Here is a 27,883-nt window from a genome sequence, read left to right as displayed (position 1 = left end):
GCCTCTCCAAACCGTGCGCTCTTGGCGAGGTGGCGACTGTTGGGCGCTGCGCTCTGACCAAGTTCATTGTCTGCTGGGGCGATGCGTTCGTGGGCGCTGCTGGTGCTGAGCGCGGCGGGGCTGCTGGCCACCGCCGCTCCTCCTCCTCCTGCCGGTTCTACTAGCAAGGAGCGCGCCTTCAAGGCAGCCTCCTGGGACGAGGTGAACGTCTTGGCGCACGGGCTCCTGCAGCTGGGCCACGGCTTGCGGGAGCACGTCGAGCGCACCCGCGGGCAGCTGCGCGAGATGGGCGGCCGCCTGAGCGCGCACAACGCCTCGCTCGGCAGCCTCGAGCGCTCCGCCGACGAGCAGCGGCAGCATCTGGGGCGAGCGCAGCGCCTCCTCGACGGGCGCCTCGACGACCTCTCCAGCCGGCTCGGCGCGCTGGCCGGCGACCTGGCGGCGCACGAGGAGGCGGTGCGGGAGCGCCTGGGGCGCCTCGACGGGCAGTTGCTGCGCCAGGTGGGCGCCGAGAACGCCAGCGGGAGCCCTCGAGGGAGCGGACAAGCTGCAGAGCTGGGCGCCTTGCAGGTGAGTCCCGGGGTTCTGCCCCAGAGGGAAAGGGAGCTGAGGGAAGAGGCATTCTGAACCCGAAAGGGGCTGGAGCAAAAGCACTCTGCACACGCTCAGAGGTGCCCTTTACCTGGGAGCTATAGAAATAAAAGCCCTTACCTGTTCACAGTCCTTTTCTTCTGGAAAGGAAGGTGCTGAAACTCACCCGTGAAGTTCTTGCAGTAACCGCCACACTTTTAACCAGTGCCTTTCTTCTCAATTAAAAGGTTCCTTTGAGTACCGCCAGTAAAAAAACACTGTCAAAAAGTTACCTGGGGTCGCCCCCCTGAAGGATGGAGGTAGCTGCCCTCTAGGAAATAGAGATTGAGTGGGGAGGAGAGGTAAACCCCGCTTTTGGTCTTGGCTTTCAAATTTTATGAGCTTTATCTAGCCTCCAATGTTTCCTTGACACCTTTCGGGTACAGTACGAATCGATTGTTGAGACTTTTTCTAAGTGGTGCGAAGGGCTGTGAAATGTAAACCGTTTGATTAATAAAATGAATGGGTCATGCAGAGAGAGAACTGGGGTGCCCCATAAATTGGCATAAGTGCCTCTTTGCACAACAGTTTTGTTGGGCGGCTGTGTGGGCACCAGATACAATAGCCCGGAGGGCACCAGGTTAGCAAAGCTTGAGATAGGACAGTATTTCCTTAGGGCAGAGGTTTTCAACCTTTCTGAGTCCGTGGCTCCCTTGGCCAACTGCTTTCTTTCTGCGGCACCCCTGTGGGGCTCAGGAGCCCAGTTATGTGCCCCCCCCCCTTGCCTGCAGAGCTGGCAGCTTCTCACCCTTTTTCGAACACCCTCCTAAGTTGTGATGTGTTCCTCCAGCCTCCTCTCCTCTCCCTTCTCCTTGGGAGTCCTCTGGTCAGCTGCTGCTGCTGCCTCCCCGGTCTCTGAGCTGCCCCCCCCCCTGCCCCAAAGAGAGGTTCTTCCTCACACTGCCCCACAGGGGCCTGGGAAGCACCCCCTGGCCTGCCCCGGAGGCACCATTTGCCTGCGGAGCTTGTAGCCAGGGCTGCTGCAACACACAGCTGTGCAAGTCTTGGGGAGGCAGAGACATGAGAGGGCATCAGTGGAGGGAGTGAAGGAAAGAAAGAGGGATGGAGGCCAGTGTTGCCCACAGCACCCTAGACCATCATTTAAGGCACCCCAGGGTGTTATGACATACTGGCTGAAAACTACCGCTTTAGGGAACTGGCAAGAGGCTGGAGAGCTGAGAGTCTGTTGCGAAAGAAGGGTGCTATCTATCCTCTGGGTTTTCTCTCCCTTAAGAAAGTTTCCCGTTCATAATGATTTTTTACCTATGCTGGGTTTTCTCTATTAGCATCATTTGGATTAGTATTGCTTATTAATCAATCAATCAGTGCATTAGTGAGTGCACGATAGATCTCTCTTCCCAGCAGCATGCAATATAAAGCTTGATCGAGGAAGAACAAAAACTTGACAGAGGGAGACAGAGAAAACTATATGCAATCGTCAGAGAGACCCGGGAACCTTAAGATCTTAATATGTGGCTAAGGGGAGACAAAGGGACGCGGGTGGCGCTGTGGGTTAAACCACAGAGCCTAGGACTTGCCGATCAGAAGGTCGGCGGTTCGAATCCCCGCAATGATGGGGTGAGCTCCCGTTGCTCGGTCCCTGCTCCTGCCAAACCTAGCAGTTCGAAAGCACCTCAAAGTGCAAGTAGATAAATAGGTACCGCTCCGGTGGGAAGGTAAACGGCATTTCCATGCGCTGCTCTGGTTCGCCAGAAGCGGCTTTGTCATGCTGGCCACATGACCCGGAAGCTGTACGTCGGCTCCCTCCGCCAGTTAAGCGAGATGAGCGCCGCAACCCCAGAGTCGGTCACAACTGGACCTAATGGTCAGGGGTCCCTTTACCTTTAAGGGGAGACAATGGAGAAAGAGGAGGGAAACTGAGGCACGGGTAAGCCTGGGAGGAATATGCCGTTGTTGCAATCACACATCGTTAGGCTCCACTTCAATAATTTATAAAACACGTAGTAATTTACTTGTTATCCAAGGAATATGAATCTACAGCCCTTATCAAGTTGCTCCGTTTGCAATTGCAACAAAGAAAATCCGAGTGTGGCTCGCGAGCCAAACGCTGGCCATTTGCAAAGGTGGTTTATTAAGTTGAGCAAGCTAAGAGTAACCACAGGAGGTTCCAAGGTTTATTTCAATGCTGGTTGCCTTGCTTTTGTTCACAATGCCCTATTGATACGAGCACTAAATATTGATTGGCCTTGAGAGGATGGGCTTCTCCTGCCTTCGCAAGAATTCCCAGAGAAACCGGGTGCTCCCCGTTGTTCTGCAAACAAAGCCCAAAGTGACATTTCAAGTGTGGAGCCTTAATTTGCTTGGGGAAGGGAGGCTTCAGAGCTTTCATTGGTTCCAGGCACTTCTGCGAGACAAGCTCTCCGCCAGCGATTGCGAGTGACCCGCTTTGCAAGGTGGTTGTGAGAGCGAAGCAGCTGCCGATTTCGAAACTGCAGTGTGTCAAACGCAGAGGTGTGGGACATTCCTGGGCTTCCACTGTCATCCTTGACCATTGGCCATGTTGACTGAGGCTGATAGGAGTGCAGGGCAGTGCTAGAAAGTCACATGTGTATATATCTAGATATATCTATCTTAAACATGGGTTGTGGTCGCCGCAACCGTATGTCTAGGCGCCATTCTTCCCCCCCCCCCATGGAGTTTAATACAGTGGTACCTCGGGTTAAGAACTTAATTCGTTCCGGAGGTCCGTTCTTAACCTGAAACTGTTCTCAACCTGAAGCACCACTTTAGCTAATGGGTTTCTTTACCTTTACCTAAACCACTTTGAGGGGTTTTTCTTTAAAATATAAAAGTATAGAAAAGAAATTAACAACAGCAACAACAACAACAACAATACAGTGGTACCTTGGGTTACATACGCTTCAGGTTACAGACTCCACTAACCCAGAAATAGTACCTCGGGTTAAGAACTTTGCTTCAGGATAAGAAAAAAAATCGTGCTCTGGCGGCGCGGCGGCAGCGGGAGGCCCCATTGGCTAAAGTGGTGCCACTGTATTTAAAAGGCATCTCTGGAATATTTGTGGGGCATGGGAATTCATTCATTCCCCCCCCCAAAAAAAGTGGTGCTTCGGGTTAAGAACAGTTCCAGGTTAAGAACGGACCTCCAGAACGAATTAAGTTCTTAACCCGAGGTACCACTGTACTGTATTTATCTACCTGCTTAATTTACAGAGCTGCCCCATAGATGAAGGACTCTGCCCCATATTGAGTCTGCAGCCGCCGCCCCCCCCGATCCAGCTCATTTAAAGCCATGAACAGGCAGGGAGGGGGTCATTCTTAACGCTAGATTGTTCATTTTCCTATTCCCTTCTTGGCCTCTGAATGGACAGCGCCTGACGGCTAGGGCCAATCTGCTGAATGTGTACCTTTGTTTCCAAATTTCAGAATTTGATGAGTCGTCAGAACCTGAAGATTGAGGAGCTGTTTCATAAGATTAAGCAACAGCAGTACAGAATGGACAAACAGAACCTGCAGATCAAAAGTCTCCAGAGCAAGGTATGACCTACAGTTTGAAATTCTGGTTCAGAGACACACTTTGCACATGCCTAAAAGCACTTTCCTGCAGACTGAATTCATTTTTTGGGAGGGGAGGGTGGGGAAATATAAACCGCTCTTTATCTCCACAGATAATTCTGCTGGATTCCACAGCAGAATGTATGTATATTTTTAAATGAACATTATAGCATGTTGTTGTTGTTGTTTACTCGTTTAGTCGTGTCCGCCTCTTCGTGACCCCCTGGACCAGAGCACGCCAGGCACTCCTGTCTTCCACTGCCTCCCGCAGTTTGGTCAGGCTCATGTTGTAGCTTCGAGAACACTGTCCCACCATCTCGTCCTCTGTTGTCCCCTTCTCCTTGCGCCCTCCATCTTTCCCAACATCAGGGTCTTTTCCAGGGAGTCTTCTCTTCTCATGAGGTGGCCAAAGTCTTGGAGCCTCAGCTTCAGGATCTGTCCTTCCAGTGAGCACTCAGGGCTGATTTCCTTCAGAATGGAGAGGTTTGATCTTCTTGCAGTCCATGGGACTCTCAAGAGTCTCCTCCAGCACCAGAATTCAAAAGCATCCATTCTTCGGCGACCAGCCTTCTTTATGGTCCAGCTCTCACTTCCATACATCACTAATGGGAAAACCAGAGCTTTAACTATACGGACCTTTGTTGGCAAGGTGATGTCTCTGCTTTTTAAGATGCTGTCTAGGTTTGTCATTGCTTTTCTCCCAAGAAGCAGGCGTCTTTTAATTTCGTGGCTGCTGTCACCATCTGCAGTGATCATGGAGCCCAAGAAAGTAAAATCTCTCACTGCTATAATCTCTCATTATAGCATAAGGCATGATAAATTTAAGAGGAATAAAGTAATGCAACCAGCTAATCTAAAATATCTGGGCAAATAAACAAAAGCTTTTCAAACTGGCAGTCCAGAAAAGTGCATTGTCAGGCATACCTGAGCGAGGCACTTTTCTAATGCTTAACAGTACTCTTTGCACATTTAAGTGCTGTGATAATGGCATTATCAACTATGGGAAAGGTTTAGGATAAAAGGATGGTTCTTGATACCAACATAATTCAGACTAATCTGCTAAACTGCTTCTTCCCAGTTAGTCTAGGATCATCCATGTAGTGATTATAGATACTACTACTAATAATTTTATTATTTGTGCCCCAGCCACTCTGGGCAGCTTCCAACAAACAAAAAAGCACAATAAAGCATGAAACATTAAAGACTTCCCTATACAGGGTTGGCTTCAGATGTCCTCTAAAGGTTTTATAGTTACTTATCTCCTTGACATCTGATGGAAGGGTGTTCCACAGGGCGGGGGCCACTACTGAGAAGGCCCTCTGCCTGGTTCCTGCTTCTTGCAGTGAGGGAACTGCCAGAAGGCCCTCGGAGCTGGACCCCGATGTCAGGGGTAAAGATGCTCCTTCAGGTATACAGAGCTGAGGCTGTTTAGGGCTTTCAAGGTCAGCACCAACACTTTGAATGGCGCTTGGAAACATACTGGGAACCAATGTAGTTCTTTTAGGACTGGTGTTATATGGTCTCGGCGGCCGCTCCCAGCCCCCAGTCTGGCAGCCACATTCTGGATTAGTTGTAGTTTCTGGGTCACCTTCAAAGGTAGCCCCACGGAGAGCGCATTGCAGTAGTTCAAGCGGGAGATAACTAGAGCATGCACCACTCTGGTGAGACAGTCTGAGGGCAGGGACGGTCTCATCCTGCATACCAGATGGAGCTGGTAGACAGCCGCCCAGGACACAGAATTGACCTGCGCCTCCATGGACAGCGGTGAGTCCAAAATGACTCCCAGGCTGTGCAACTGGTCCTTCAGGGGCACAGTTACCCCATTCAGGACGAGGGAGGCCCCCACATCTGGTAGGTGGATTGCATAGGAAGCAATGTGTAGGTCTGTTCAAATTGGTCATGCTGGGCCACGCACAAAAAAGTGTCTAATGGGTGAGAGTATTTCTTAGTTGTTGCTCTTTCAATTGTGTTGCACAAGGCTCCTCTTAGGTTGGACGCAGTTCAAGAAAAACACGTGTGAGATGGTTTATTTATTTGGAGCATAGAGGATCTGTTCCTGTGTGATGGAAAAGCTCCGCCACGGGGTCCCCAAATCAGAAAAGCTTTCCTCCAGTAGTTTATGTCAGGCATAAATGTAAAGGGACCCCTGACCATTAGGTCCAGTCGTGGCCGACTCTGGGGTTGCGGCGCTCATCTCGCTTTATTGGCCAAGGGAGCCGGCGTACAGCTTCCGGGTCATGTGGCCAGCAGGACTAAGCCGCATATTCCTCCCAGGCTTACCCATGCCTCAGTTTCCCTCCTCTTTCTCCACTGTCTCCCCTTAAAGGTAAAGGGACCCCTGACCATTAGGTCCAGTCGTGGCCGACTCTGGGGTTGCGGCACTCATCTCGCTTTACTGGCCAAGGGAGCCGGCGTATAGCTTCCGGGTCATGTGGCCAGCAGGACTAAGCCACTTCTGGCGAACCAGAGCAGCGCATGGAAATGCCGTTTACCTTCCCGCCGGAGCGGTACCTATTTATCTACTTGCACTTTGACATGCTTTCGAACTGCTAGGTTGGCAGGAGCAGGGACCGAGGAACGGGAGCTCACCCCGTCATTGCGGGGATTCGAACCGCCGACCTTCTGATCGGCAAGCCCTAGGCTCTTTGGTTTAACCCACAGCGCCACCCGCTCTCAGGTATAGGCAAACTAAAACCTAAATCCAGCCCTCAACCTGAAGGAAAGAAAGTTCATTGCAACTGTGTTTCTGAAGCTCCAAGATCTATGCAAAGGGACATGGGAATTGTAGAGGGAAAGTTTCCACCCTCCGTCCCCAACCACATGTCAAGGCGCGAGACAGGGCTCTTTTGAGCCTGCTTTTCTCAACACAGAATTGTCTTTGGTGTAGGGTCCGGGGGGGGGGGGGGAATCCCATACAAATTGGACCCTAAGCATTCCGTTTTCCTTTGCAAAAACAACTTACAAACCTGATCTGCAAGATGTTTTGTTCTTCGGCAGTTGCAAAACACAGCTCAGTTACGTAAGTGTTCCTGATGGTTTTCCAGGAGAGCTGGCAAGTGCAAGTCTAGTCCTGGAGAGGCCAGACTCCATATTGGGGTAGCTGCGGGTTCGAATCCTGCTTCCGCACAGGTCCAGCTGCCTCGGTGCAACCGGTTTAGAAAATGCTTCGATGTTTCTAGCACTGTCTGGCCAGGGCTGTATTCAGGTTCGATGAGGCCCTAAGCTCCTGAAGGTAATGGGGCCCTTTCTATGTCCAGCTGTCCTTTGTCAACAACAAATTGTTGCTGTTTTTTTTGTGTTGAATATATGCTAGATGGTCATTTATGGACCTAATAGGTATCTCAAGCCATTTGCCCATGTTGTCATGCAATCAGTCCATGCAGAATGTAGGCACCCTATATATAGAAATGAGCAAACCAGTGATATTTTAGGGAGCAGGCTAGCAGGCGGAGCCCATGATTTACATCCTAGGAGCCTACACAACACAAAACACTGTTGCTGTATGTAGGTTTTATCTTATTTGTTTTTTATGTTATGTATTGGAAATGTGCATGCAGTTTTTTCCCCTTTATATTTTTTGGGGGGCCCCAAGAGAGTGGGGCCCTAAGCTGTAGCTTGTTTAGCTTGTACGTAAATCTGGCACTGTGTCTGGCAGATAACTTGCCAGTCCCATCACCAAAAGCTCTCTTGATATAAGGACGCAGTTTCTACCTCCCTGCTTCTGCACTTTCTTTTCTTTTCTTTTCTTTTCTTTTCTTTTCTTTTCTTTCTTTCTTTCTTATTCTTTATACTTTTCAAACTCTTACATTTCATTAGTTTTACAATAAATTTAACATTTCCAAATTTTGGCGTCCTTCCCCCTCTTTCTGCAGTTCCTTAAATTTATTTTTTATACCTTCTGCATATCCACGTTCATTTAACTTTCTCATTTATTTATCTGCTCTAAATCTCTTATAAAACTGCAGGTTATTACATTAATCCTGCTTATGTTCTTATCTGTTTACAATTGATCTGTAAATATTCAATGAACCCATTTCCATTCTTTTATAAAAAGTTTGTTATTTTCTTACTTCTGGTAAGTTTCGCCGTTTCTGCATATTTCATAAGTTTTTGTATGCGTTCTTCCTTTGCTGGGACTTCTGGTTCTTTCTACTTTTGGGGCAAGTAGCATTCTTGCCACTGTAGTAGCAAACATGAATAAATTTGTACACAATTTAGGTAGTTCTGTCCCCATAATTTCCCAAAAGAAAAGGCTTCTTCACTTTCCACTTGCGCCCTGGAAGGTAAATTATATTTCCCTCTCATTCTCTCTTTTCTCTCCTTCCGCCCTCTCCCAACCCACAGGTCAACATGCTGATTCCTTTGCACGTCCGAGAGAACGAAACGCAGGGTCCGAAATGGAAGGCGAGCGTCCAGCGAAGTGTGGACCGATCTGGCAACCACAGCCAAAGTCCCCAGCCAAAGTCCCCGGCGATGACCAGTGAGTCCCACACCTTGCCCCACACATAGCTGATGGCGGGGGGTGGGGCAGAATCCCTTTACTTAAATATTTGCTTAGAAGCGGAATCTTTTGGAGGCAGAGGGGGCTGCTGCTGCCGCAGCTCAGTTCTGCTGCTCCCGAGTAGACCCATTGAAAATCATTGAACGTGGGGAACTGCTTCATGCTAAGTCTCTCTAGTGTTGTCTAAATCAGCATTTCTCAAACTCGGGTCTCCAGCTGTTTTTGGGACTACAACTCCCATCATCCCCAGCTCGCAGGACCAGCGGTCAGGGATGATGGGAAATGTAGTCTGAAAACAGCTGGAGGGCCTTGTTTGGGAAACACTGGACGCTGATCAAGGTTACAAACGGGGGTCTTTCTGAGCCCTAGCTTCTCGTCCGGCTAGCCAGAGCAGATTCTGCAGTGCTGAGCTAAGGGCTGGGGCCGGGTTCCTAGAGGGGAAATAATCTGCCTTCAAATCCAGCCATGACAGCAAGATTGAACTTCCATATCTGGAGGCAGTCTACCTTGGAAATACCAGCTGCCACGTGGCATGGAAGCTCAACCACTTTGGGAAGCAGGGCTCTGGGCTAGACCCCAGGAAGGGTAGTTTTGTTCATTTTTAAGATGCAAACAGAAATTGGGGCTTGTTGTCGACAGGGGGGTGGGGTGGGGGGGGAGCCTGGGGCAAGAGTTGGGCCTGGTGGTGATTAGCCCCTAGTTCAAGATGTGCCATAGCCCTGTTGTTGTTGTTGTTTAGTCGTTTAGTCGTGTCCGCCTCTTCGTGACCCCCTGGACCAGAGCACGCCAGGCACTCCTGTCTTCCACTGCCTCCCGCAGTTTGGTCAAACTCATGCTGGTAGCTTCGAGAACACTGTCCCACCATCTCGTCCTCTGTCGTCCCCTTCTCCTTGTGCCCTCCATCTTTCCCAACATCAGGGTCTTTTCCAGGGAGTCTTCTCTTCTCATGAGGTGGCCAAAGTCTTGGAGCCTCAGCTTCAGGATCTGTCCTTCCAGTGAGCACTCAGGGCTGATTTCCTTCCGAATGGAGAGGTTTGATCTTCTTGCAGTCCATGGGACTCTCAAGAGTCTCCTCCAGCACCAGAATTCAAAAGCATCCATTCTTCGGCGATCAGCCTTCTTTATGGTGCAGCCCTTACTTCCATACATCACTACTGGGAAAACCATAGCTTTTACTATACGGACCTTTGTTGGCAAGGTGATGTCTCTGCTTTTTAAGATGCTGTCTAGGTTTGTCATTGCTTTTCTCCCAAGAAGCAGGCGTCTTACCCCCCTTTAAAGCCATATCAACGAAAAGAAAAGAACTCACTCTGAAACTCACCTACAGGTGGTACCTAACACCAAGAAAACTAGTGCTAATATGCCCAGGAACCTCACCAAAATGCTGGAGAGGGTGCACCTCCACAGGCACATACCTCCACATGTGGTGGGAGTGCTCCAAAATCCAACTATTCTGGACAACAGCCACACGAGAAATATGTAAAATAACTAAGCAAATTTTAGACATCACCCCAGAATTGGCCCTACTAAATATCTTCCAAGACAACGATGCCCATTTACACCACAAAGAACTCATAACCCACCTACTTTCAGCAGCCAGAAACACCATAACCAGACACTGGAGAGACCTGTCAGGAGTAAGCATGGTCCAATGGTACCAAATCGTATGGGAAACAGCCTCACTAGAAAAATTAACCAATAAACTGAAACGGGGACAAACAGAAGAAGATGCCTTCACCCCCGTATGGCTCCCCTTTATCACATACACAGCCCAACAAGACAATGACAATAATCCACCGATAGCATACAAATCAATATGGCTAACCTGATCCAAAACACCCACCCACCTCACTCACGCACAAAAACAAAGATCACCACAGCCAATCACAAGTGAACAGCCACACCCTAGGCCAACCCCAACCTCTCTCACCACCAAAGAAACACAAATGAACAGCATGAGCAACCCTGATACCAAACCCTACATACATTAAGCAAAATAGAAACATCGCCACCCGACCCCACCCCCACCCCCACCCATCTTCCCTTCCTCCACCCCTTTTTTTTCCTCTCCCCCTAATGTCTCAACAAATGAAACGGATTTGTAAAAATGTTACATGGGAAAAATACGAGAGACATTACACTTACTTCTGTAAAACAAGAAATCTTTAGTAAAAAAATAATAATAAAAAGAAAAGATGTGCCATAGCCCCGAACCAGACTGTAGCCCATTGTCTTGTCACAGCAGCTGAGGAATTCGGCCATCTGGAGACGTGAATGTGTGGTGTCTTGCAAGTTAAAACATGGCCCTGCAGATCTGAAGGCAAAACTCTTTAAAGATCCCAAATCAGGCGCTTTTTTCCAACCAAGATGTAGAAAACTGCCTTATACCAGGTCAGAATATTGGTACTAAGCACAAGCAAGAGTGCTTTCATTCTCTGTGGCTGTGTGTGGACAATTACAGTAGTGCTTTTCTAAGTCGAACAAATCTCTGCAGCGCCTCTTCGCAAATACCGTATTTTTACGTGTATAAGACTAGGTTTCCCCCACTAAAAAATACAGTGGTGCCTCGCAAGACGAAAAGAATCCGTTCCGCAAGTCTCTTTGTCTTGCGGGTTTTTTCGTCTTGCGAAGCAAGCCCATTAGCGGTTTAGCGGATTAGCGCTACAGTATTAGCGGCTTAGCGGGCTTAGCGGATCAGCTGATAAGCGGCTTAGCGATCAGCTGTTAAGCGGCTTAACGATCAGCTGATAAGCGGCTTAGCGATCAGCTGTTAAGCGGCTTAGCCGATCAGCTGATAAGCGGTTTAGCGGCTTGGGAAAAAGGGGGGGGAAGGAAAAAAACCCCGCAGGAACTCGCAAGACATTTTCGTCTTGCGAAGCAAGCACATAGGAAATTCGTTCTGCGAAGCACCTCCAAAACGGAAAACCCTTTCGTCTAGCGGGTTTTCCGTCTTGCGAGGCATTCGTCTGTAAGGCGGGGCACCACTGTAATGTCAAAAATTAGCAGGTGTCTTATACACGGATACATCTTCCCCCCATTTTCTTAAATCTTATAGATGGAAAAATACAGTACATCTTGAGCAGCAATTCTGAAGTGGCTTTTGGGTTCTGTGGAAATTGGATAACACACCACTGTAGCTTAATTAATACCAGCCTTGCGAAAACGTTGTGCTATACACATTACAGAAACTTGCTCCAAGCCGTCTCGGGGCGGTCACGGCGTAAAATCACAAGATAAAAACACAAAATACGTTATCCAAATAAAAACGAGAGTAACCCAATATCCTCACATTTTAAAAGGGCGTTGGGTGTCAATCAGCCTGGTTATAGAGGAACCTTTTTGAATGGTGCCTAATGGTGTATAATGAAGGCGCCAGGCAAACTTCCCTGGGGAGAGCTTTCCACAAACTGGGAGCCACTGCAGAAAAGGCCCTGTTCTTGCGTTGCCTCCCTCTGGACCATCTCACAGAGGAGGCACACGAAGGAGGGCCTCAGATGATGAACGCAGAGTCTGGGTAGGTTCATTTACCATTGATGCAACATCTGTAAGGATACAGGCCTTTCCCATCCCCCTTTTTAAGCAGAAGTTGGATGGCCATGTGTCCTGGATGCTTTAGGTTGGTGGTTCAAGCCCACCCAGGGATAGCTGTAGGCAGGATTCCTGAATTGCAGGGGGTTGGAAGAGACAGATAATTTATTACGGTCGGAGAGAGTCACAGAAGGAAAACAAACAATTAAAACAACGTACAACAATACAGTGGTGCCTCGCAAGACAAAATTAATTCGTTCCGCGAGTTTTGTCGTCTTGCGATTTTTTTGTCTTGCGAAGCATGGTGTCGGGAAAGTTTTGGAAAAGCTTCAAAAATCACCAAAGTCTTTAAAAACCTCAAAAAAGGCTACCACACCGCGTTCTATGAGTTGCTCCTCGAAGTCAAGTCGCAACTGTATTAACGGTGTTAAGAAAAAGGAAACAAACTTGCAAGACGTTTCCGTCTTGCGAAGCAAGCCCATAGGGAAAATCGTCTTGCGAAGCAGCTCAAAAAACAAAAAACCCTTTCGTCTAGCGAGTTTTTTGTCTTGCGAGGCATTCGTCTTGCGAGGTACCACTGTAAATTTAAAATTTATAAATGCGATGAGCGAATAGACACTTAAAACTTGAAGATAAACTACTGCAGGGAGATGACCCAGCGTTACCCATGGAACTGAGTTTGGGGATTTTCTTAACGAACTAGTTTGAGTCGGGGGATGGTCTGCGCCTACACAGAATCTAGTGACTATCCGGGTCGTCTTATGATCTTTGCCTAACAGGAAAAGGTCAAATTTTTGCTTTTCCGGGAGGTCAGTGAGCCTCACCTCAATGGTCTCGCTACGTGCCTCTTCATAAAAGGGACATCTAAAGAACAAGTGCTCTGGGCTTCCAATCTCCCCCAATGAAGAGGCGCAAAGGCTCTGAGCATATGGGACTTTTTAAAAGAATCCTTCTAGGACCGGCGAGGACAGAGCCCAGCTTCTGGCCAGTGTAAAAGCCCTTCTTGCATTTTTGGATACGAGAAGGAAGAGATATGCTGCCGGTGCGGCTATATCTCTCTCTATTTCTCCAATTTTATAGTCGGGGCAAGGGGGGTTGGAATGGATGACCTTCAGGGTCCCTTCCAGCGCTACAAGTCTATGACTCCATCCCTGATCTAAGAAGATGCAGCTCCCCTACTCTGAAGAAGGAATGCCTCTTCTCAATAGAACTGCCCCACTGTCTCTCGCATGCAGTGGGGAAATCAGGGACGGGGAGCTTGTGGCCACTGGGATATTACTGGGCTCCCAGTTCCCATCGGCCCCAAGCCGTTGGAGTCCCAGCCTTTCTCGACCTGTGGGTCCCCAGATGTTGTTGGACTACAACTCCCATCACCCCTAGCTCGCAAGGCCAGAGCTCAGGGATGATGGGAGTTGTAGTCCAACGACATCTGGGGACCCACAGGTTGAGAACCACTGCGTTGGACAACAGGGCTTTTGTAGCCCCGGACACTGGAGGTGCCAGCGGTTCCCTGTTCCGACGTGCCTCTCTCTGCTTCGACACGGCACTCTACGTGGGTCGCGGCTGTGTTGGAGCCATCGCGACACCCGCTATGGGGAATTTGAGCTGGGAGATTCGAGCCGGCCTCGTTCGGCTCCCAACCAGGCCTGTCTCTCGCTCGCTCGCTCGCTCTGGCTCTCAGCCAAGTGTGCGAGAGGTGAAATCTTCGCAAGGCATTCCCAGGAGCGAAGAGGTTAATTGAGGAAGAAAGAGAGACGGGGAGAGAGAGACCGGGGCAGGAAGTGGGGGGGGGGGGAGAGAATACCGTGGCGCACACTTAGGCTGGCATCCCTCCAACTAGGGGAAAGGCAGCGCTCCCCCTGTGGTGCTGGGATTCCAAAATAATTTGGCTGCACCAGGGCGGTGGAAACCTCAGTGGCTGAGCAAGGCTGGGCTTGCCTCATTGCTGCTGGAGCAGTTCTGTGCTGCCACAGTCCAGTGTCCCCAGACTTAATCTCCCATTTCCATCTTCTGCTAGGAACAGAGGGAGCTGCCTTAGCCAGGGTCCTAGCACTGGTCCATCCAGCTCAGATGATCAGCCCCATAGTCAATTGTTACCAGAAACGTTAAGGGGCGCCCATTCCACAGAAAGCAAGTCCTTCACCCCTTCAAAATTAGGAAGCATTCCCTGAGAAAAACAGAGGATGCAGAACAATCCCCAGGCCACCTTGGCTCTCCCGAAAGACTCTAAATCAGGTGTCAGCAAACTTTTTCAACAGGGGGCCGGTCCACTGTCCCTCAGACCTTGTGGGGGGGGGGCAGGACTATATTTTGAAGGAAAAAAATCAACGAATTCCTATGCCCCACAAATAACCCAGAGATGCATTTTAAATAAAAGCACACATTCTACTCATGTAAAAACACGCTGATTCCTGGACCATCCGTGGGCTGGATTTAGAAGGCGATTGGGCCGGATCCGGCGCCCGGGCCTTAGTTTGCCTACCCATCCTCTAAATAGTTCCTCTACTGTAAAAGGGAATATCTTGGGGGTGGGGACGCCTTTCCCAATAGTGCTTATCACTTACAAATCCAGTGAAATGAGCATCTCTTGCCTATGAATAGGGGAGGTCTGGGACAATGGTTCTGGGAACTAGGTATTTGCAATTTCAAAAGAAAGGCCTAATCTGGCCAAGGTGGGGGGAACAGCAAACATTATCAGGTATCTTGACAGAGAAGCCACACTCTCAAATTTCTGTTGTGGACCCGCCTCATTCTGTGACATTTGTGTGATAATTTTGGGTGGGGCAATTTCTAAAGCCTTTAAAATTCCTTGCACGCTTTTGTTCTGGGTCCTTGCCTCCTTGCCAAGGTGAAGAGGAGCCCCGTCACAACAGAAAAATAAAGATCCGCTTTGCTTTCGCTGAATCCTGCCCCCATCCATTCTTCTCTGACCGATCACGGACTTAGGGGGACACCGAATCCCTTGATGGGGGATTTTGGCTGCAAAAGCCAACCCCAGATTTTCCGTGAGAACATAGGGCTGGGTTAGTTGTAGTTTCCGGGTTGCCTTCAAAGAGAGCCCCATGGAGAACGCATTGCAGTAGTCCAAGCGGGAGACAACCAGAGCTTGCACCACTCTGGCGAGACAGTCCATGCTAATAAAAACTGAGCTACAAGGGCTTCAGCAGAGGGCATATGCCCCAGAGGGGGTCTCCCCACACCCTGGCATATCTTGCCTGGTGTGTCTTCTGTCTCAAAGATGCACCTGTTGAATTTTCCTCCACGCTCCAGGGCGATTCTCCTGGGGGAGCGCAGGAGAAAGGCTGCGATGGCAGCTGTTATGATGTCTGTTGGGGGCATTTGCAAGGAGCGGAAAGACCAGCTTATTACGGCCATGTGCGATGTTGTGTCCTGAGCTGGGGGGGAGGGAGGTGGGGGGAAATGGGTGAAAGTTGAAAGCCTTTCCTTGAGGGCTGCAGTCTTTTTCCGGCAGTTCCCAGGCTGAGATGCCCTTTCCCCTACTTAGCTCTCGCTCCCGCACCCCCTCTGCACATGCTGATCTAATATCTGCGGCTGCGAGAGAGATGGCTTTGTGTCAGAGGCTTTTTCCTGGAATGTGCTGCGGTCAGCCTGCAAAAAAAACCACGCCTGCCCGCTACCCAGAGAGCCTGTGACTCAATGCTAGCCGTGACTCACGGGAATGTGGTGGGACGCTCGGGAAATTGCTCCTTCGCATCTTGCCTCTGCTGGAAACGTGCAGCATCGCACGAGGCTTAGCCGTGCCGTCACCTTTCCACGCTTGGACTACTGCAGTGCGCTCTATGTGGGGCTCCCTCTGAGGGTGACCCAGAAACTACAATTAATCCAGAATGCGGCAGCTAGACTGGGGACTGGGAGCGGCTGCCGAGACCACATAACACCAGGCCTGAAAGACCCACATTGGCTCCCAGGACGTTTCCGAGCACAAATCAAAGTGTCGGTGCTGACCTTTAAAGCCCTAAACCAGGCACCCCCAACCTGCGGCCCTCCAGATGTTTTGGCCTACAACTCCCATGATCCCTAGCTAACAGGACCAGTGGTCAGGGATGCTGGGAATTGTAGTCCAAAACATCTGGAGGACCAAATGTTGGGGGTGCTTGCCCTAAACCAAGGCCTGGGGGCCGGATCTGGCCCAATCGCCTTCTAAATCCAGCCCGCGGATGGTCCGGGAATCAGTGTGTTTTTACATGAGTAGAATGTGTGCTTTTATTTAAAATGCATCTGTGGGTTATTTGTGGGGCATAGAAATTGGTTCATTTCCCCCCCCCACCCAAATATAGTCCAGCCCCCCACAAGGTCTGAGGGACAGTGGACTGGCCCCCTGCTGAAAACGTTTGCTGACCCCTGATCTAACTCATGTTTGCAAGTTTGCACAAAGGAGACAACGTGGAAATACGCTGTTCTATGGGATGGGAGGGGAAAGGGGCTGTTCTGCAGCTTTCTGGACGTGTTTTTGCCATAATGTATTCGTCTGTATTTCCCCCACTTTCATATAAAAAACAACAACTGTAAAAGCCAAATGGCAAAGCTGCGGGCGTCTGGTTCGTTTATTGAGAACTAGCGACGTGATTTTGTTCAGGGTGGGCTCCTCAAAGCCTCTGCCGCTGAATGGGGCGTCTTTTTTGAAGGCTTGCCCCTTCTCTCCTTCCTGCACCCCGTGATTCCACCCCACGGCCTTTCTCTGCAGGACGGAGAAGCCGTTTCCAATATCCTACGTGGTACGGCTAAGGTCTCCGCCTGACCGTGTGATGCAAGCATCTTGCCCGGCCGTGCATTAATGCGCGCCTCACTCCCCGCTGAGAAACTGGGGGAAAGTTCATGTTTACTCGCAGGAACTCCCTCTCCAACCTGGGATCCCGCCCTCTTCCTGATCTCCTGCTGCTGGCATCTGTTTTGAGAATCCCAGCTAAATTTATCCAAGGCAGGAGAGGGTCCCAGGGGGAGCCTGCTGAGCCCAGAAGATGCAGCGCCTTTTGCCGGGACAGAGGCTTCCTTTGTCTTTGGGAGAGCGGGGAGGGACGTCCTCCCCCCCCCCGCAGCTGTTTTTAGCCAGAGCAAAGTCCCCTCGCGCCCTGCCACATCTTTGCCCTTCGCCTCCTCGCTTGCCGGATGCCTCTCCCAACTGGACTTTTGACACGGGGCTGTCGAAACCCTGACTCGCTGGCAGATGGTACCCAGTTCTGGGCAGAGTCCAGCCACCTGCCAGGGGCTCAGCGTTCAGCGCTGCTCAGGGGTGGTGCAGAGAGAAGGAATCTTAGAATTTTAGAGTTGGAAGAGACCCCGAAGAAGGGACGCGACGGGGACATGGGTGGCGCTGTGGGTTAAACCACAGAGCCTAGGGCTTGCCGATCAGAAAGTCGGCGGTTCGAATGCCCATGACGGGGTGAGCTCCTGTTGCTCGGTCCCTGCTCCTGCCAACCTAGCAGTTCGAAAGCACGTCCAAGTGCAAGTAGATAAATAGGTACCGCTCTGGCGGGAAGGTAAACGGCGTTTCCGTGCGCTGCTCTGGTTCGCCAGAAGCGCTTAGTCCTGCTGGCCACGTGACCCGGAAGCTGTACGCCGGCTCCCTCGGCCAGTAAAGCGAGATGAGCGCTGCAACCCCAGAGTCGGCCACGACTGGACCTAATGGTCAGGGCTCCTTTTAAATAATCACGGCAGTAAGACCTGAGCCTTGTGACATGACATCATGGCCGCGCCTGAGCATGTGCAGAGTGTTTCTCTCCCCTTTACTATGTAGCTGCAAGCGTAGCACATCTGGGATCAGAAGTAACAGAATTCCAAGCTGCATGGGGAGTAGTTTCTGGCAGGCTTCAGCTGTGGCTTCTCTTGGGAGGGATAAGCTTTGGCAACACAGTTCCCCCTCCACGCTTTTGCTGCCTGCCAGCTGCTGTCTGCAACTTCGGCCCTGCAGTTGTTAATGTCAGGCTGACATTTGGCTGAGGGTAGCTTGGGCAAAGTCCTAGTGGCGTTCCGTGTTCACGTGGTGGCCGCATCCCGCAGGGTCCTGTTGCGGTTGCTGCCTGCTCTTGATTCCTCTTTCCTCCCCCTTTTTAAACATTGGATTCATCTTCAAGTTAATAGTCTACCAGTGGACCTTTTTGCCTGCAAGCATGGCGAACATCTGTGACCCTCAACACGGCCAGCAGTTAGGGCTTTATTTATTGAGGAGCTTCGCATTTTGCAATCTATAAAACACAGTAACGCAGGAATGCGAGAGACGGCAAAACCACATTATTGTTGTTGTTTAGTCGTTTAGTCGTGTCTGACTCTTCGTGACCCCCTGGACTAGAGCACGCCAGGCACTCCTGTCTTCCACTGCCTCCCGCAGTTTGGTCAAACTCATGCTGGTAGCTTCGAGAACACTGTCCCACCATCTCGTCCTCTGTCGTCCCCTTCTCCTTGTGCCCTCCATCCTTCCCAACATCAGGGTCTTTTCCAGGGAGTCTTCTCTTCTCATGAGGTGGCCAAAGTCTTGGAGCCTCAGCTTCACGATCTGTCCTTCCAGTGAGCACTCAGGGCTGATTTCCTTCAGAATGGAGAGGTTTGATCTTCTTGCAGTCCATGGGACTCTCAAGAGTCTCCTCCAGCACCAGAATTCAAAAGCATCCATTCTTCGGCGATCAGCCTTCTTTATGGTCCAGCTCTCACTTCCATACATCACTACCGGGAAAACCAGAGCTTTAACTATACGGACCTTTGTTGGCAAGGTGATGTCTCTGCTTTTTAAGATGCTGTCTAGGTTTGTCATAGCTTTTCTCCCAAGAAGCAGGCGTCTTTTAATTTCGTGACTGCTGTCACTATCTGCAGTGATCATGGAGCCCAAGAAAGTAAAATCTCTCACTGCCTCCATTTCTTCCCCTTCTATTTGCCAGGAGGTGATGGGACCAGTGGCCATGATCTTCGGGGTTTTTCCGAAAACCACATTATAGATAGTTTTAAAACAGAAATGCGGAAGAAGAAAAAAGAGGGTGCTGTTGGATTCAATAGGGCTTACCTCTGAGTAGGACACAGTAAAAATGTTGTGCAAGCTAATGATCTGAAACCATTGTTTTCAGTCCTGTAGTTTGACGTTGGCTTGTTATTTTGTTGCCTTTTAAGTCTGTATTTAGTTAACAAAAGCTGCAAGACCACCAAGCAGTGTTTTGTGCAATGTTCCATAAATACAACTGTGCAAATCATCCTGGAAATTATTCTTGACTTTTATTAAATAATAGTATTGTGTATGGTGGGCTGTCTGCAGCTACGTCAACTGTGGAGCAGAGCCACTGAAGTTGCTGGGAATAGTAATTAATTAATTCAATTGTAAACACACACCCCCATCTGACTGGGTTGGCTCAGCCACTCTGCGCCCCCCAAGCAAGTCGTGTCTGTGAATTTCAGCGTTGACTAATATTGGATAAAGCCCGTAGATTATTTTCAGTAAACACACAAACTTCCTCAAAATAACATGGTCAAAGCAGGAGGAAGAAAATAGCTGTACAGTTAATTAATTAATAAAATAATAATAATATTTTATTATTTCTACCTCGCCTATCTGGCTGGGTTTCCCCAGCCGCTCTGGGCGGCTTCCAGCAAAATATAATAATTCATCAAATATTAAAAGTTTCCCTAAACAGGGCTGCCTTCAGATGTCTTCTAAAAGTCAGATAGTTGTTTATTTCCTTGACATCCACAGGGCGGGTGCCACCACCGAGAAGGCCCTCTGCCTGGTTCCCTGTAACCTCGCTTCTTGCAGTGAGGGAACCGCCAGAAGGCCCTCAGAGCTGTACCCTGGTGTCCGGGCTGGACAATGGGGGTGGAGATGCTCCTTCAGGGATACAGGGCCGAGGCCGTTTAAGGCTTTCAAGGTCAGCACCAACACTTTGAATTGTGCCCGGAAACGTACTGGGAGCCAATGTAGGTCTTTCAGGACCGGTGTTATGTGGTCTCGGTGTTAATAATCAGTATTCACGGCAAAACTTTAATAAGGCCGATCAAATCAATGCTTGTTCTAGGATGCTAAAATGGCTTTTGCTTCTTCAATCTGCAGAGTTCCCAGCAAGCTGCCACCAGCTGTTTCTGGAAGGGGAACAAACCAGCGGTGTTTTCCAGATCCAGCCCCCTGGCTCCCAGGTTTTTGAAGTCTTCTGTGACATGACTTCAGGTAAATATGCGAGGTTTATAGAAGCGGGAGAGAAATTTGATACAGTTTGCATTTAAGGTTTTCTTAACCTGGTTCTGGGATGCGGGTGGCGCTGTGGGTTAAACCACAGAGCCTAGGACTTGCCGATCAGAAGGTTGGTGGTTCGAATCCTCATGACGGGGTGAGCTCCCGTTGCTCAGTCCCTGCTCCTGCAAACCTAGCAGTTCGAAAGCACGTCAAAAGTGCAAGTAGATAAATAGGTACCACTCCGGCGGGAAGGTAAACGGCGTTTCCGTGCACTGCTCTGGTTCGCCAGAAGCAACTTAGTCATGCCGGCCACATGACCCGGAAGCTGTACGCCAGGTCCCTCGGCCTATAGAGCTAGATGAGCGCGCAACCCCAGAGTCGGTCATGACTGGACCTAGTGGTCAGGGGTCCCTTTACCTTTTTAACCTGGTTCTCACTTGACAAAACAGCCTGCGAACCGTAACACAGCCCTCTGAAAACCTGCCCTGTTCTGAGTTTTCTAATGCGATTCTCCAGCCAAGTATTGCGTCCAAAAATTAACGTGCTTCAGTAGACGTGTGCATGGGAGTGCATATGGGAGTGAAAATAACACACACACACACACACACACACACACACACACTGTGTCACATTAGGAAAATTGTCCTGCAAAAAAATATGCATTTATCAAGCAAAGTTGCATACAAATGTCTGTACATGAGTAGGCAAACTAAGGCCCAGGGGCCGGATCCAGCCCAATCGCCTTCTAAATCCGGCCCGTGGACGGTCCGGGAATCGGCGTGTTTTTACATGAGTAGAATGTGCGCTTTGATTTAAAATGCATCTCTGGGTTATTTGTGGGGCATAGGAATTCGTTCATTCCCCCCAAAAAAATATAGTCTGGCCCCCCACAAAGTCTGAGGGACAGTGGACTGGCTCCCTGCTGAAAAAGTTTGCTGACCCCTGGCCGTATTGGGGGAAAATTGCACTCAGGTGCCAATGAATTTTCACAACTTAAAAAGAAAGAAAGAAAGAAATTGCAAAACTGAAGGAGCAAATTTCACATTGGGAAAATGATAAACTTCACTCTGAAACTCACCTACAGGTGGTACCTAACACCAAGAAAACTAGCGCTAATACGCCCAGGAACCTCACCAAAATGCTGGAGAGGGTGCACCTCCACAGGCACATACCTCCACATGTGATGGGAGTGCCCCAAAATCCAACTATTCTGGAAAATGAGAAACTGAAGTTGAGAAATCAAAATCCTGGGATAGGTCAGTTGGTGGAATGTGAGACTCTTCATCTCATGCTTGTGGTTTGAGTCGCACGTTGGATGAAAGATTCCTGCATTGCAGAGAGTTCGACTTCCAACTCTACTATTTTATGATTCTGTGGCCCATTCCTGCCGGTTTGCTGGTCAGATGTCTTTGGGTTCTGGTATCATCTGATCCTGGAGATCACAGATTGATCTGGAAGGGTAAAGGTAGAGGTTTGGTTGGGTTGCGAGGGCCGTGACTTCGTTTCCCTGCATTTCTCAAACTGGGAGGCGAAACGTTTTTGCAGCTACAGTGGCTGTCTTTCTCCCCAGTCCTAGTTCACTGTGTGTGTGTGTTCAAGGTACTAAAACATGTTGCACACACAAAAATCATATGAAAAAGCTTACAGATCAAAGCAACACACCAGTGGGTGTGGGTGTTTTGGTGGGGTGAGGGGGGCTGGGGGCAAAAGCCAGATGTCTGCAGGCTGATTGAAATTTCCCCTCCTTTTTATTTTGCAGATGGTGGAGGCTGGACGGTGATTCAGAGGCGACTGGATGGTTCTGTTGATTTTGACCAGCTGTGGGAACCCTATAGAAATGGATTTGGGAATATGAGCGGTAGGTTTCTGCTGCTTGCTCCCACCCCCTTTTATTATTTTTTAATTTTTTAAAATTGCTACCTGCTCATGTGTAGGATATAGGGCCTAGGACTTGCCGATCAGAAGGTACCTACTGATCTACTTGCACTTTGATGTGCTTTCGAACTGCTAGGTTGGCAGGAGCAGGGACCGAGCAACGGGAGCTCACCCCGTCACGGGGATTCAAACTATCGACCTTCTGATCGGCAAGTCCTAGGCTCTGTAGTTTAACCCACAGCCCACCCGCGTCCCAGATGGGTGGGTGGGGTATAAATATTATTATTATTATCAGTGTGAGACATGTTCCTCATGAGGAGGAAGGAAAATAGAGAAGAAGGGGTGGGTGAGAGAAACAGTAAAACTTTCATTCTTTACAGAGTATATGAGCGATGCTTTTTTGTCAGCTGTGAGTGGATAGGTCTCTCGTTAACTTCGACACATGTTATCACTGAGTGCCATAAGTGTCACACAACAGCCCTGTGAGGTAGGCTAGGCTGAAAAATTGGGGCCAGGGAGTCTCATCCCTGAATGGTGCTGGGTCGCCCTTGTCTCAGATCCCGCTCTCTAATGGCTAATTTGCTTTTCTCCGAACCCATAATCTGAAGTGACATTGTAAGCTCCTAGAGGTCGAGACCTGTCTCCTGTGTAGAGTCGTACCTTGGATCCCAAACACCCCGGAACTCGGACGTTTTGGCTCCTGAACGCCGCAAACCCGGAAGTGATTGTTCCGGTCTGTGAACGTTCTTTGGAACCCGAACATCCAGCGCGGCTTCCGATTGGCTGCAGGAGCTTCCTGCAGCCAATAGGAAGCCGCGCCTTGGTTTCCAAACATTTTGGAAGTTGGACGGACTTCCGGAACGGATTCCGTTTGACTTTCAAGGTACGGCTATATCTTCTGCACATCAGGATTTCAGTGTTTGATTTAGGGAAGGGTTTCTACCAACACCTGACCAATGAGGAGTTTGTCAGCAAATGGCAGAAAACCATGGCTAGAAAAGCCACCTCTATTGGTCTGTCACCCCCCCCCCCAACTGTATTACCTGGGCTATGAAGGCGCCCTAAAGACGTTAAAGCAAAGATTATGGGATAATGCACACAGTGAAGTACGATCTTGATCACACGCAGTCTGTAGTCCGCTGGCAGTAGGAGTACGATATGGGCATGTCTTTAAGTTAACACCTTACATTAAAAACCTGACAGTACCAAACTATCGAAGGCTTTTCACCAAAGCCAGACTAAACGTCTTTCCTTCTGCAGTGTTGGCTGGCAGGTTGAGAGGAGTTCCCTACCAGGACAGACTTTGCTCGTGTGCTCAAGACATCGATTCCATAAAACATATTTTGCTGCACTGTGCAAAATATGAGCAAGCCAGGGCTGAACTGATATTACCCTCGCTGGTACCTTTCCCGGGAAAATCAGAGGCTCGCTATGTCAGGTTCCTATTGGAAGACCGGACAAACGCTAGAACATTAGCAGTGGTGAAGTTTTTATCGGTGGTTGCAAGAACCAATGATCCCTATATTCTGAACAAAATGCTTGTTTAACCTGGAGGTAGGCTGTATGAATTGTGTATTGCTTTGTAATGACTTGTTGGATCTCTGGACCGGAATGAAGATAGATAGATTGATTGATTGATTGATTGATTGATTGATTGATTGATTGATTGATATCTTCTGCTGGTGGGCCCTGACAGGATATTTATTTTTTTTCCGTTTGTTTGTTTCTTTGGCCGTTCTCTTTCAGGCGACTTTTGGCTGGGCTTGGAAAAGGTTCACCAGATCACGAAAGACGGGCGGTTCCACCTCTCGATCGAACTTCAGGACTGGGAGGGCAGCTCGGAGAGGATCCAGTTCCTTTTCAGCCTGGGCGGAGAGGACACGGCTTATACACTCAGTCTCCTGGGCCCTATTCTCGGGCAGCTGGAGAACGCCATGGGCGACTTCCCACAGCTGCCCTTTTCCACACGAGATCAGGACCATGACCTCAAGGGGGATGCCAACTGCGCCAAACACCTCTCAGGTCAGTCCTGATTTTAATTTTTATTTTTTTCCCTTTTCTATAATCTTTATTCAATTTTCTTTTTAGCATTTTAAAACATCCATTTAAACCACCTTAAAACAGGCATAGGCAAACTCGGCCCTCCAGATGTTTTGGGACTACAACTCCCATTATCCTTTGCTAACAGGACCAGTGGTCAGGGATGATGGGAATTGTAGTCCCAAAACATCTGGAGGGCCGAGTTTGCCTATGCCTGCCTTAAAATATCAAAGACTTCCCTTCTTCTCTTTCCATAACCCTTTTTGACACCTGGGAATTTCCGTCTTCACTATCCCCAACTAAAAGGACTCTTGATTGTATCCTTTATTTTATTTTATTTAAAGGTTTTATCTTTCTGTGGTTCATTTTGCATACCATACATCCCTGCATATTTAAAATGAACTAAACCATTCGGTTCAAATCCCCGCGACGGGGTGAGCTCCCGTTGCTCAGTCCCTGCTCCTGCCAACCTAGCAGTTCGAAAGCACGTCACAAAGTGCAAGTAGATAAATAGGTACCGCTCTGGCGGGAAGGTAAATGGCGTTTCTGTGAGCTGCTCTGGTTTGCCAGAAGCGGCTTAGTCCTGCTGGCCACATGACCCGGAAGCTGTACGCCGGTTCCCTCGGCCAGTAAAGCAAGATGAGTGCCGTAACCCCAGAGTCGCCCACGACTGGACCTAATTCGAACTGCCGACCTTCTGATCAGCAAGTCCTAGGCTCTGAGGTTTAAGCCACAGCGCCACCCGCAACATACATAAATAGTCCTTTTTGACACCTGGGAATTTCCCTCTTGAATTATCCCCAACAAAAAGGACTCTTGATTGTTTCCTTTATTTAATTTAATTTAAATATTTTCCAAAAAAATGTATACATACAGATTTAAATATACATGCAAATTTTGATTACCGTCATTCTATGCTTCTAATCAGATTCATGCCATCGCACTCCGAGCACCAAATTCATTTAGCCACACAAACCTAAGCATAGCTGAAACAAAATAAAAAAAAATTCCTTCCAGTAGCACCTTAGAGACCAACTAAGTTTGTTATCGGTATGAGCTTTTTTGTGCATGCACACTTCTTCAGATACACCTAAGCATGTTTGCCATGGAAGCAAGCAAACCATGCTGTGTTCATTGGGACGTACTCCCTTGCCACAGTGCTGCTCAGAATTGGAGCTCAAGAACTGCCATTTTTGAAGCATTTTCCAAGTAATGAAATCCATTGTTCTGTGGAAAGGCCCTCGGCTGATGCCTGCCCTTTCTGTTTCTTTTTGCTCCAAAGGAGGCTGGTGGTTCAGCAGTTGTGGCCACGTGAACCTGAACGGAAAATACTTCCGCTCCATCCCACGCCAGAGGCACGAGAGAAAGCAAGGCATCTTTTGGAAGACATGGAGAGGGCGCTATTACCCTCTGAAGTCCACCACTATGAAGATCCGGCCTGCGGAGATGGGCCTGCCATCCTAAATGCCCGGGAGGTCGCAGGAGAGAGTCTGGGTGGCCCTTCGTATTCCTGCCTTCTGCCAAAATACAGCTGCAGCCCGTCGCTCCTGTCCGGGACGATTTGTGGGGTGTCTCTATTGGCTTCCAGTTGAAAGCCTTCCTTTTGCAAGACTTAGTGTTGGGGTGGGAGGGGGTGTAAAGCAACGACTGTCGTCTTCGCGTTGGGAAGAGCGGCACAGGGGACCGCTTGGGTGGGTGGGAAAGGAACCGGCATCAGGATTCATTTCATGGGCATGTTGGGCGTTGGCAAGAAAGGGCAGTTCAGCATCTTTGAGGCCTGGTGTTAGCTGTTGATGAAATCTTGGGTATCTGGTCTTCTTGAGTGCCATCGTGTGATAAAATTGGGGTTCTTGCTAGCTCCGGCAGAGATTTGTCCTGTCGTCCACGTGTCTTTATACCCACTTCCTTACGCCTCAAAATGAGGAAGGCCTTTGTCTCCCGTGGAATGTCCCAAACAGAAGGAGGGGCTTCTGGCAGTAGCCAGCAGGACTCTCTGCTGCCGAGAGTTTCCCACAATGCCCCCTGCGGTAGCATCTCTCTGGGGCATTCTGGGAAATTTAAACGGTTACCAGGCCTGGCACTGCTCTCAGCAACAGGCTGGGTATTTTATTTTTTAAGTGGGGAGGACAAAGCAAGGATACGCTCGCTGGTGATTGTCCAGATTGTGCGTACAAACAGCATATCCTTGGCTGATGAAATATGTAGTCATGATTGAGCCTTGGGGCGTCCTAAAATCGGACCGCCCTCCGCAGGCGTCCCTCGTGGCAGCTTGTGGTTGGGTCCGTCCTTCACTGCTTGGAACAGGGTTCAGAAGGATGGAGCCGCTGCGAAGGGCATTGGGGGGACACTGGTTGGGGGAGAAAGGCAGGGCGGCACCTCCTCTCCCTCGCCCAAGGAGGAGGCGTTGCTCCCGTTGCAAAATCCGGTCCTCCCTTAAAGAGGGCACGTGTTGCGGTGAGACCTGGCAACCAAACCCTGTGTTGTGGGTGGGTATGATTGGATAGCCACAACACCCAATTGGTAGGTCCCTTGTTGCAGGGTTTTATCAGGCCAATGGGACGCAGGTTAAATGGATCAAGGGGACCTGTTTATGCCCATGCACGTGACCCAGAGCTTCTTCTTTTGGCGTGTGCATTCGGAACATCCGCCCACCTCTCCCTACTTTTAGGGCTTTGCGCTTGACCTTGCTATGCCGTCGTGTGTCGTCTGTCGTTGGGACAGGGACACGGCAGGAATTTTCCCCACTTGGCTGATTGGCTGGTGCCATTTGGGTTTCCCCTGCCGCGTAGCAAATCGTCACAACTTGTAAGGTTGCGGATAGGCTCTGGTTCAGGTGAAAGGGATGGGAGAACGCTCTCGCCATCCCTATGTGAAGGGTATTCCGTTAAAGGAAACCAGGGACTCGATGGTTTGGTCAACCCCTGAGAGGGGTTGTGCCCGTGCCTGAGTCCAGGGGGACATTTGGGTGGCGGAGTTAGCCCGTTCCTGGCTTTCCACTTATCCAGGTGTTCACCCTTGGCTGACCTATGATAGAGCTCTGGGTCAGCGCTACCTGCATGGGAGGGAGATAGTCGAACCAGAGCCTATGCAACCACTCACTTACTGTAATCAATAAAGTTGTGGCCTAAATTCTACCAAAAACCAAACCAAAATTTGAGTCTTGTCTGAATTTATTTAAGGGGGAGGTTTAAAGGTCTGAACACACAACTGGACAAACTTCTGCCCAGCCAGCCTCCCCAGTTGCTGTCATGTCCAACCGCCCCTTCCCCATTCCTTCCTTGTCCGTTTTTTTTAAGTCATATTGACTCAAGTTTGCTCCAGTGTTTAGCTGCTTGTTCTTGTACATAATAGCAGTTGTGCTAGTCGGCGTGTTGGTTTTAAGAGTGCTTTTATCCTGGTCTCTCTTTTTTATTATTGTGGTTTTAAAACGAAGCGTCGGTGAGTGATGTGGTTATAACTTATAAACGTTGCCTTGGAAGAGGCACCAGTAAGACGGGGGAGGGCGGGGGAGAGTTGATTTCTGCTCTTCATTTCTCTCTTTTTTTATACTTTAAATGTGTGACTCTTTGGTCAGTGAAGTGTCTTTTTAATAAAACCTGTGAACCAGT

At 49.4% G+C, this 27,883-nt stretch overlaps 1 protein-coding gene across 1 annotated transcript; it reads left to right on the top strand.

Moving 5' to 3' along the window:
- ANGPTL4 (angiopoietin like 4) lies at positions 1 to 27,883 on the top strand. Its single transcript, XM_080989028.1, has 7 exons — positions 1 to 570; positions 4,036 to 4,146; positions 8,509 to 8,644; positions 20,241 to 20,354; positions 22,120 to 22,218; positions 23,982 to 24,257; positions 25,558 to 27,883. The coding sequence occupies exons 1-7, from the start codon at positions 82 to 84 to the stop codon at positions 25,737 to 25,739; spliced, it is 1,407 nt and encodes a 468-aa protein (XP_080845154.1). The 5' UTR covers positions 1 to 81; the 3' UTR covers positions 25,740 to 27,883.

This window comes from Podarcis pityusensis, assembly GCF_964106645.2.
Source record: "Podarcis pityusensis genome assembly, chromosome: 18".
NCBI classification, from domain to species: Eukaryota; Metazoa; Chordata; class Lepidosauria; order Squamata; family Lacertidae; genus Podarcis; species Podarcis pityusensis.
Note: the sequence above shows the minus strand (reverse complement) of the source record. Positions and strands in the feature narration are given on the sequence as shown.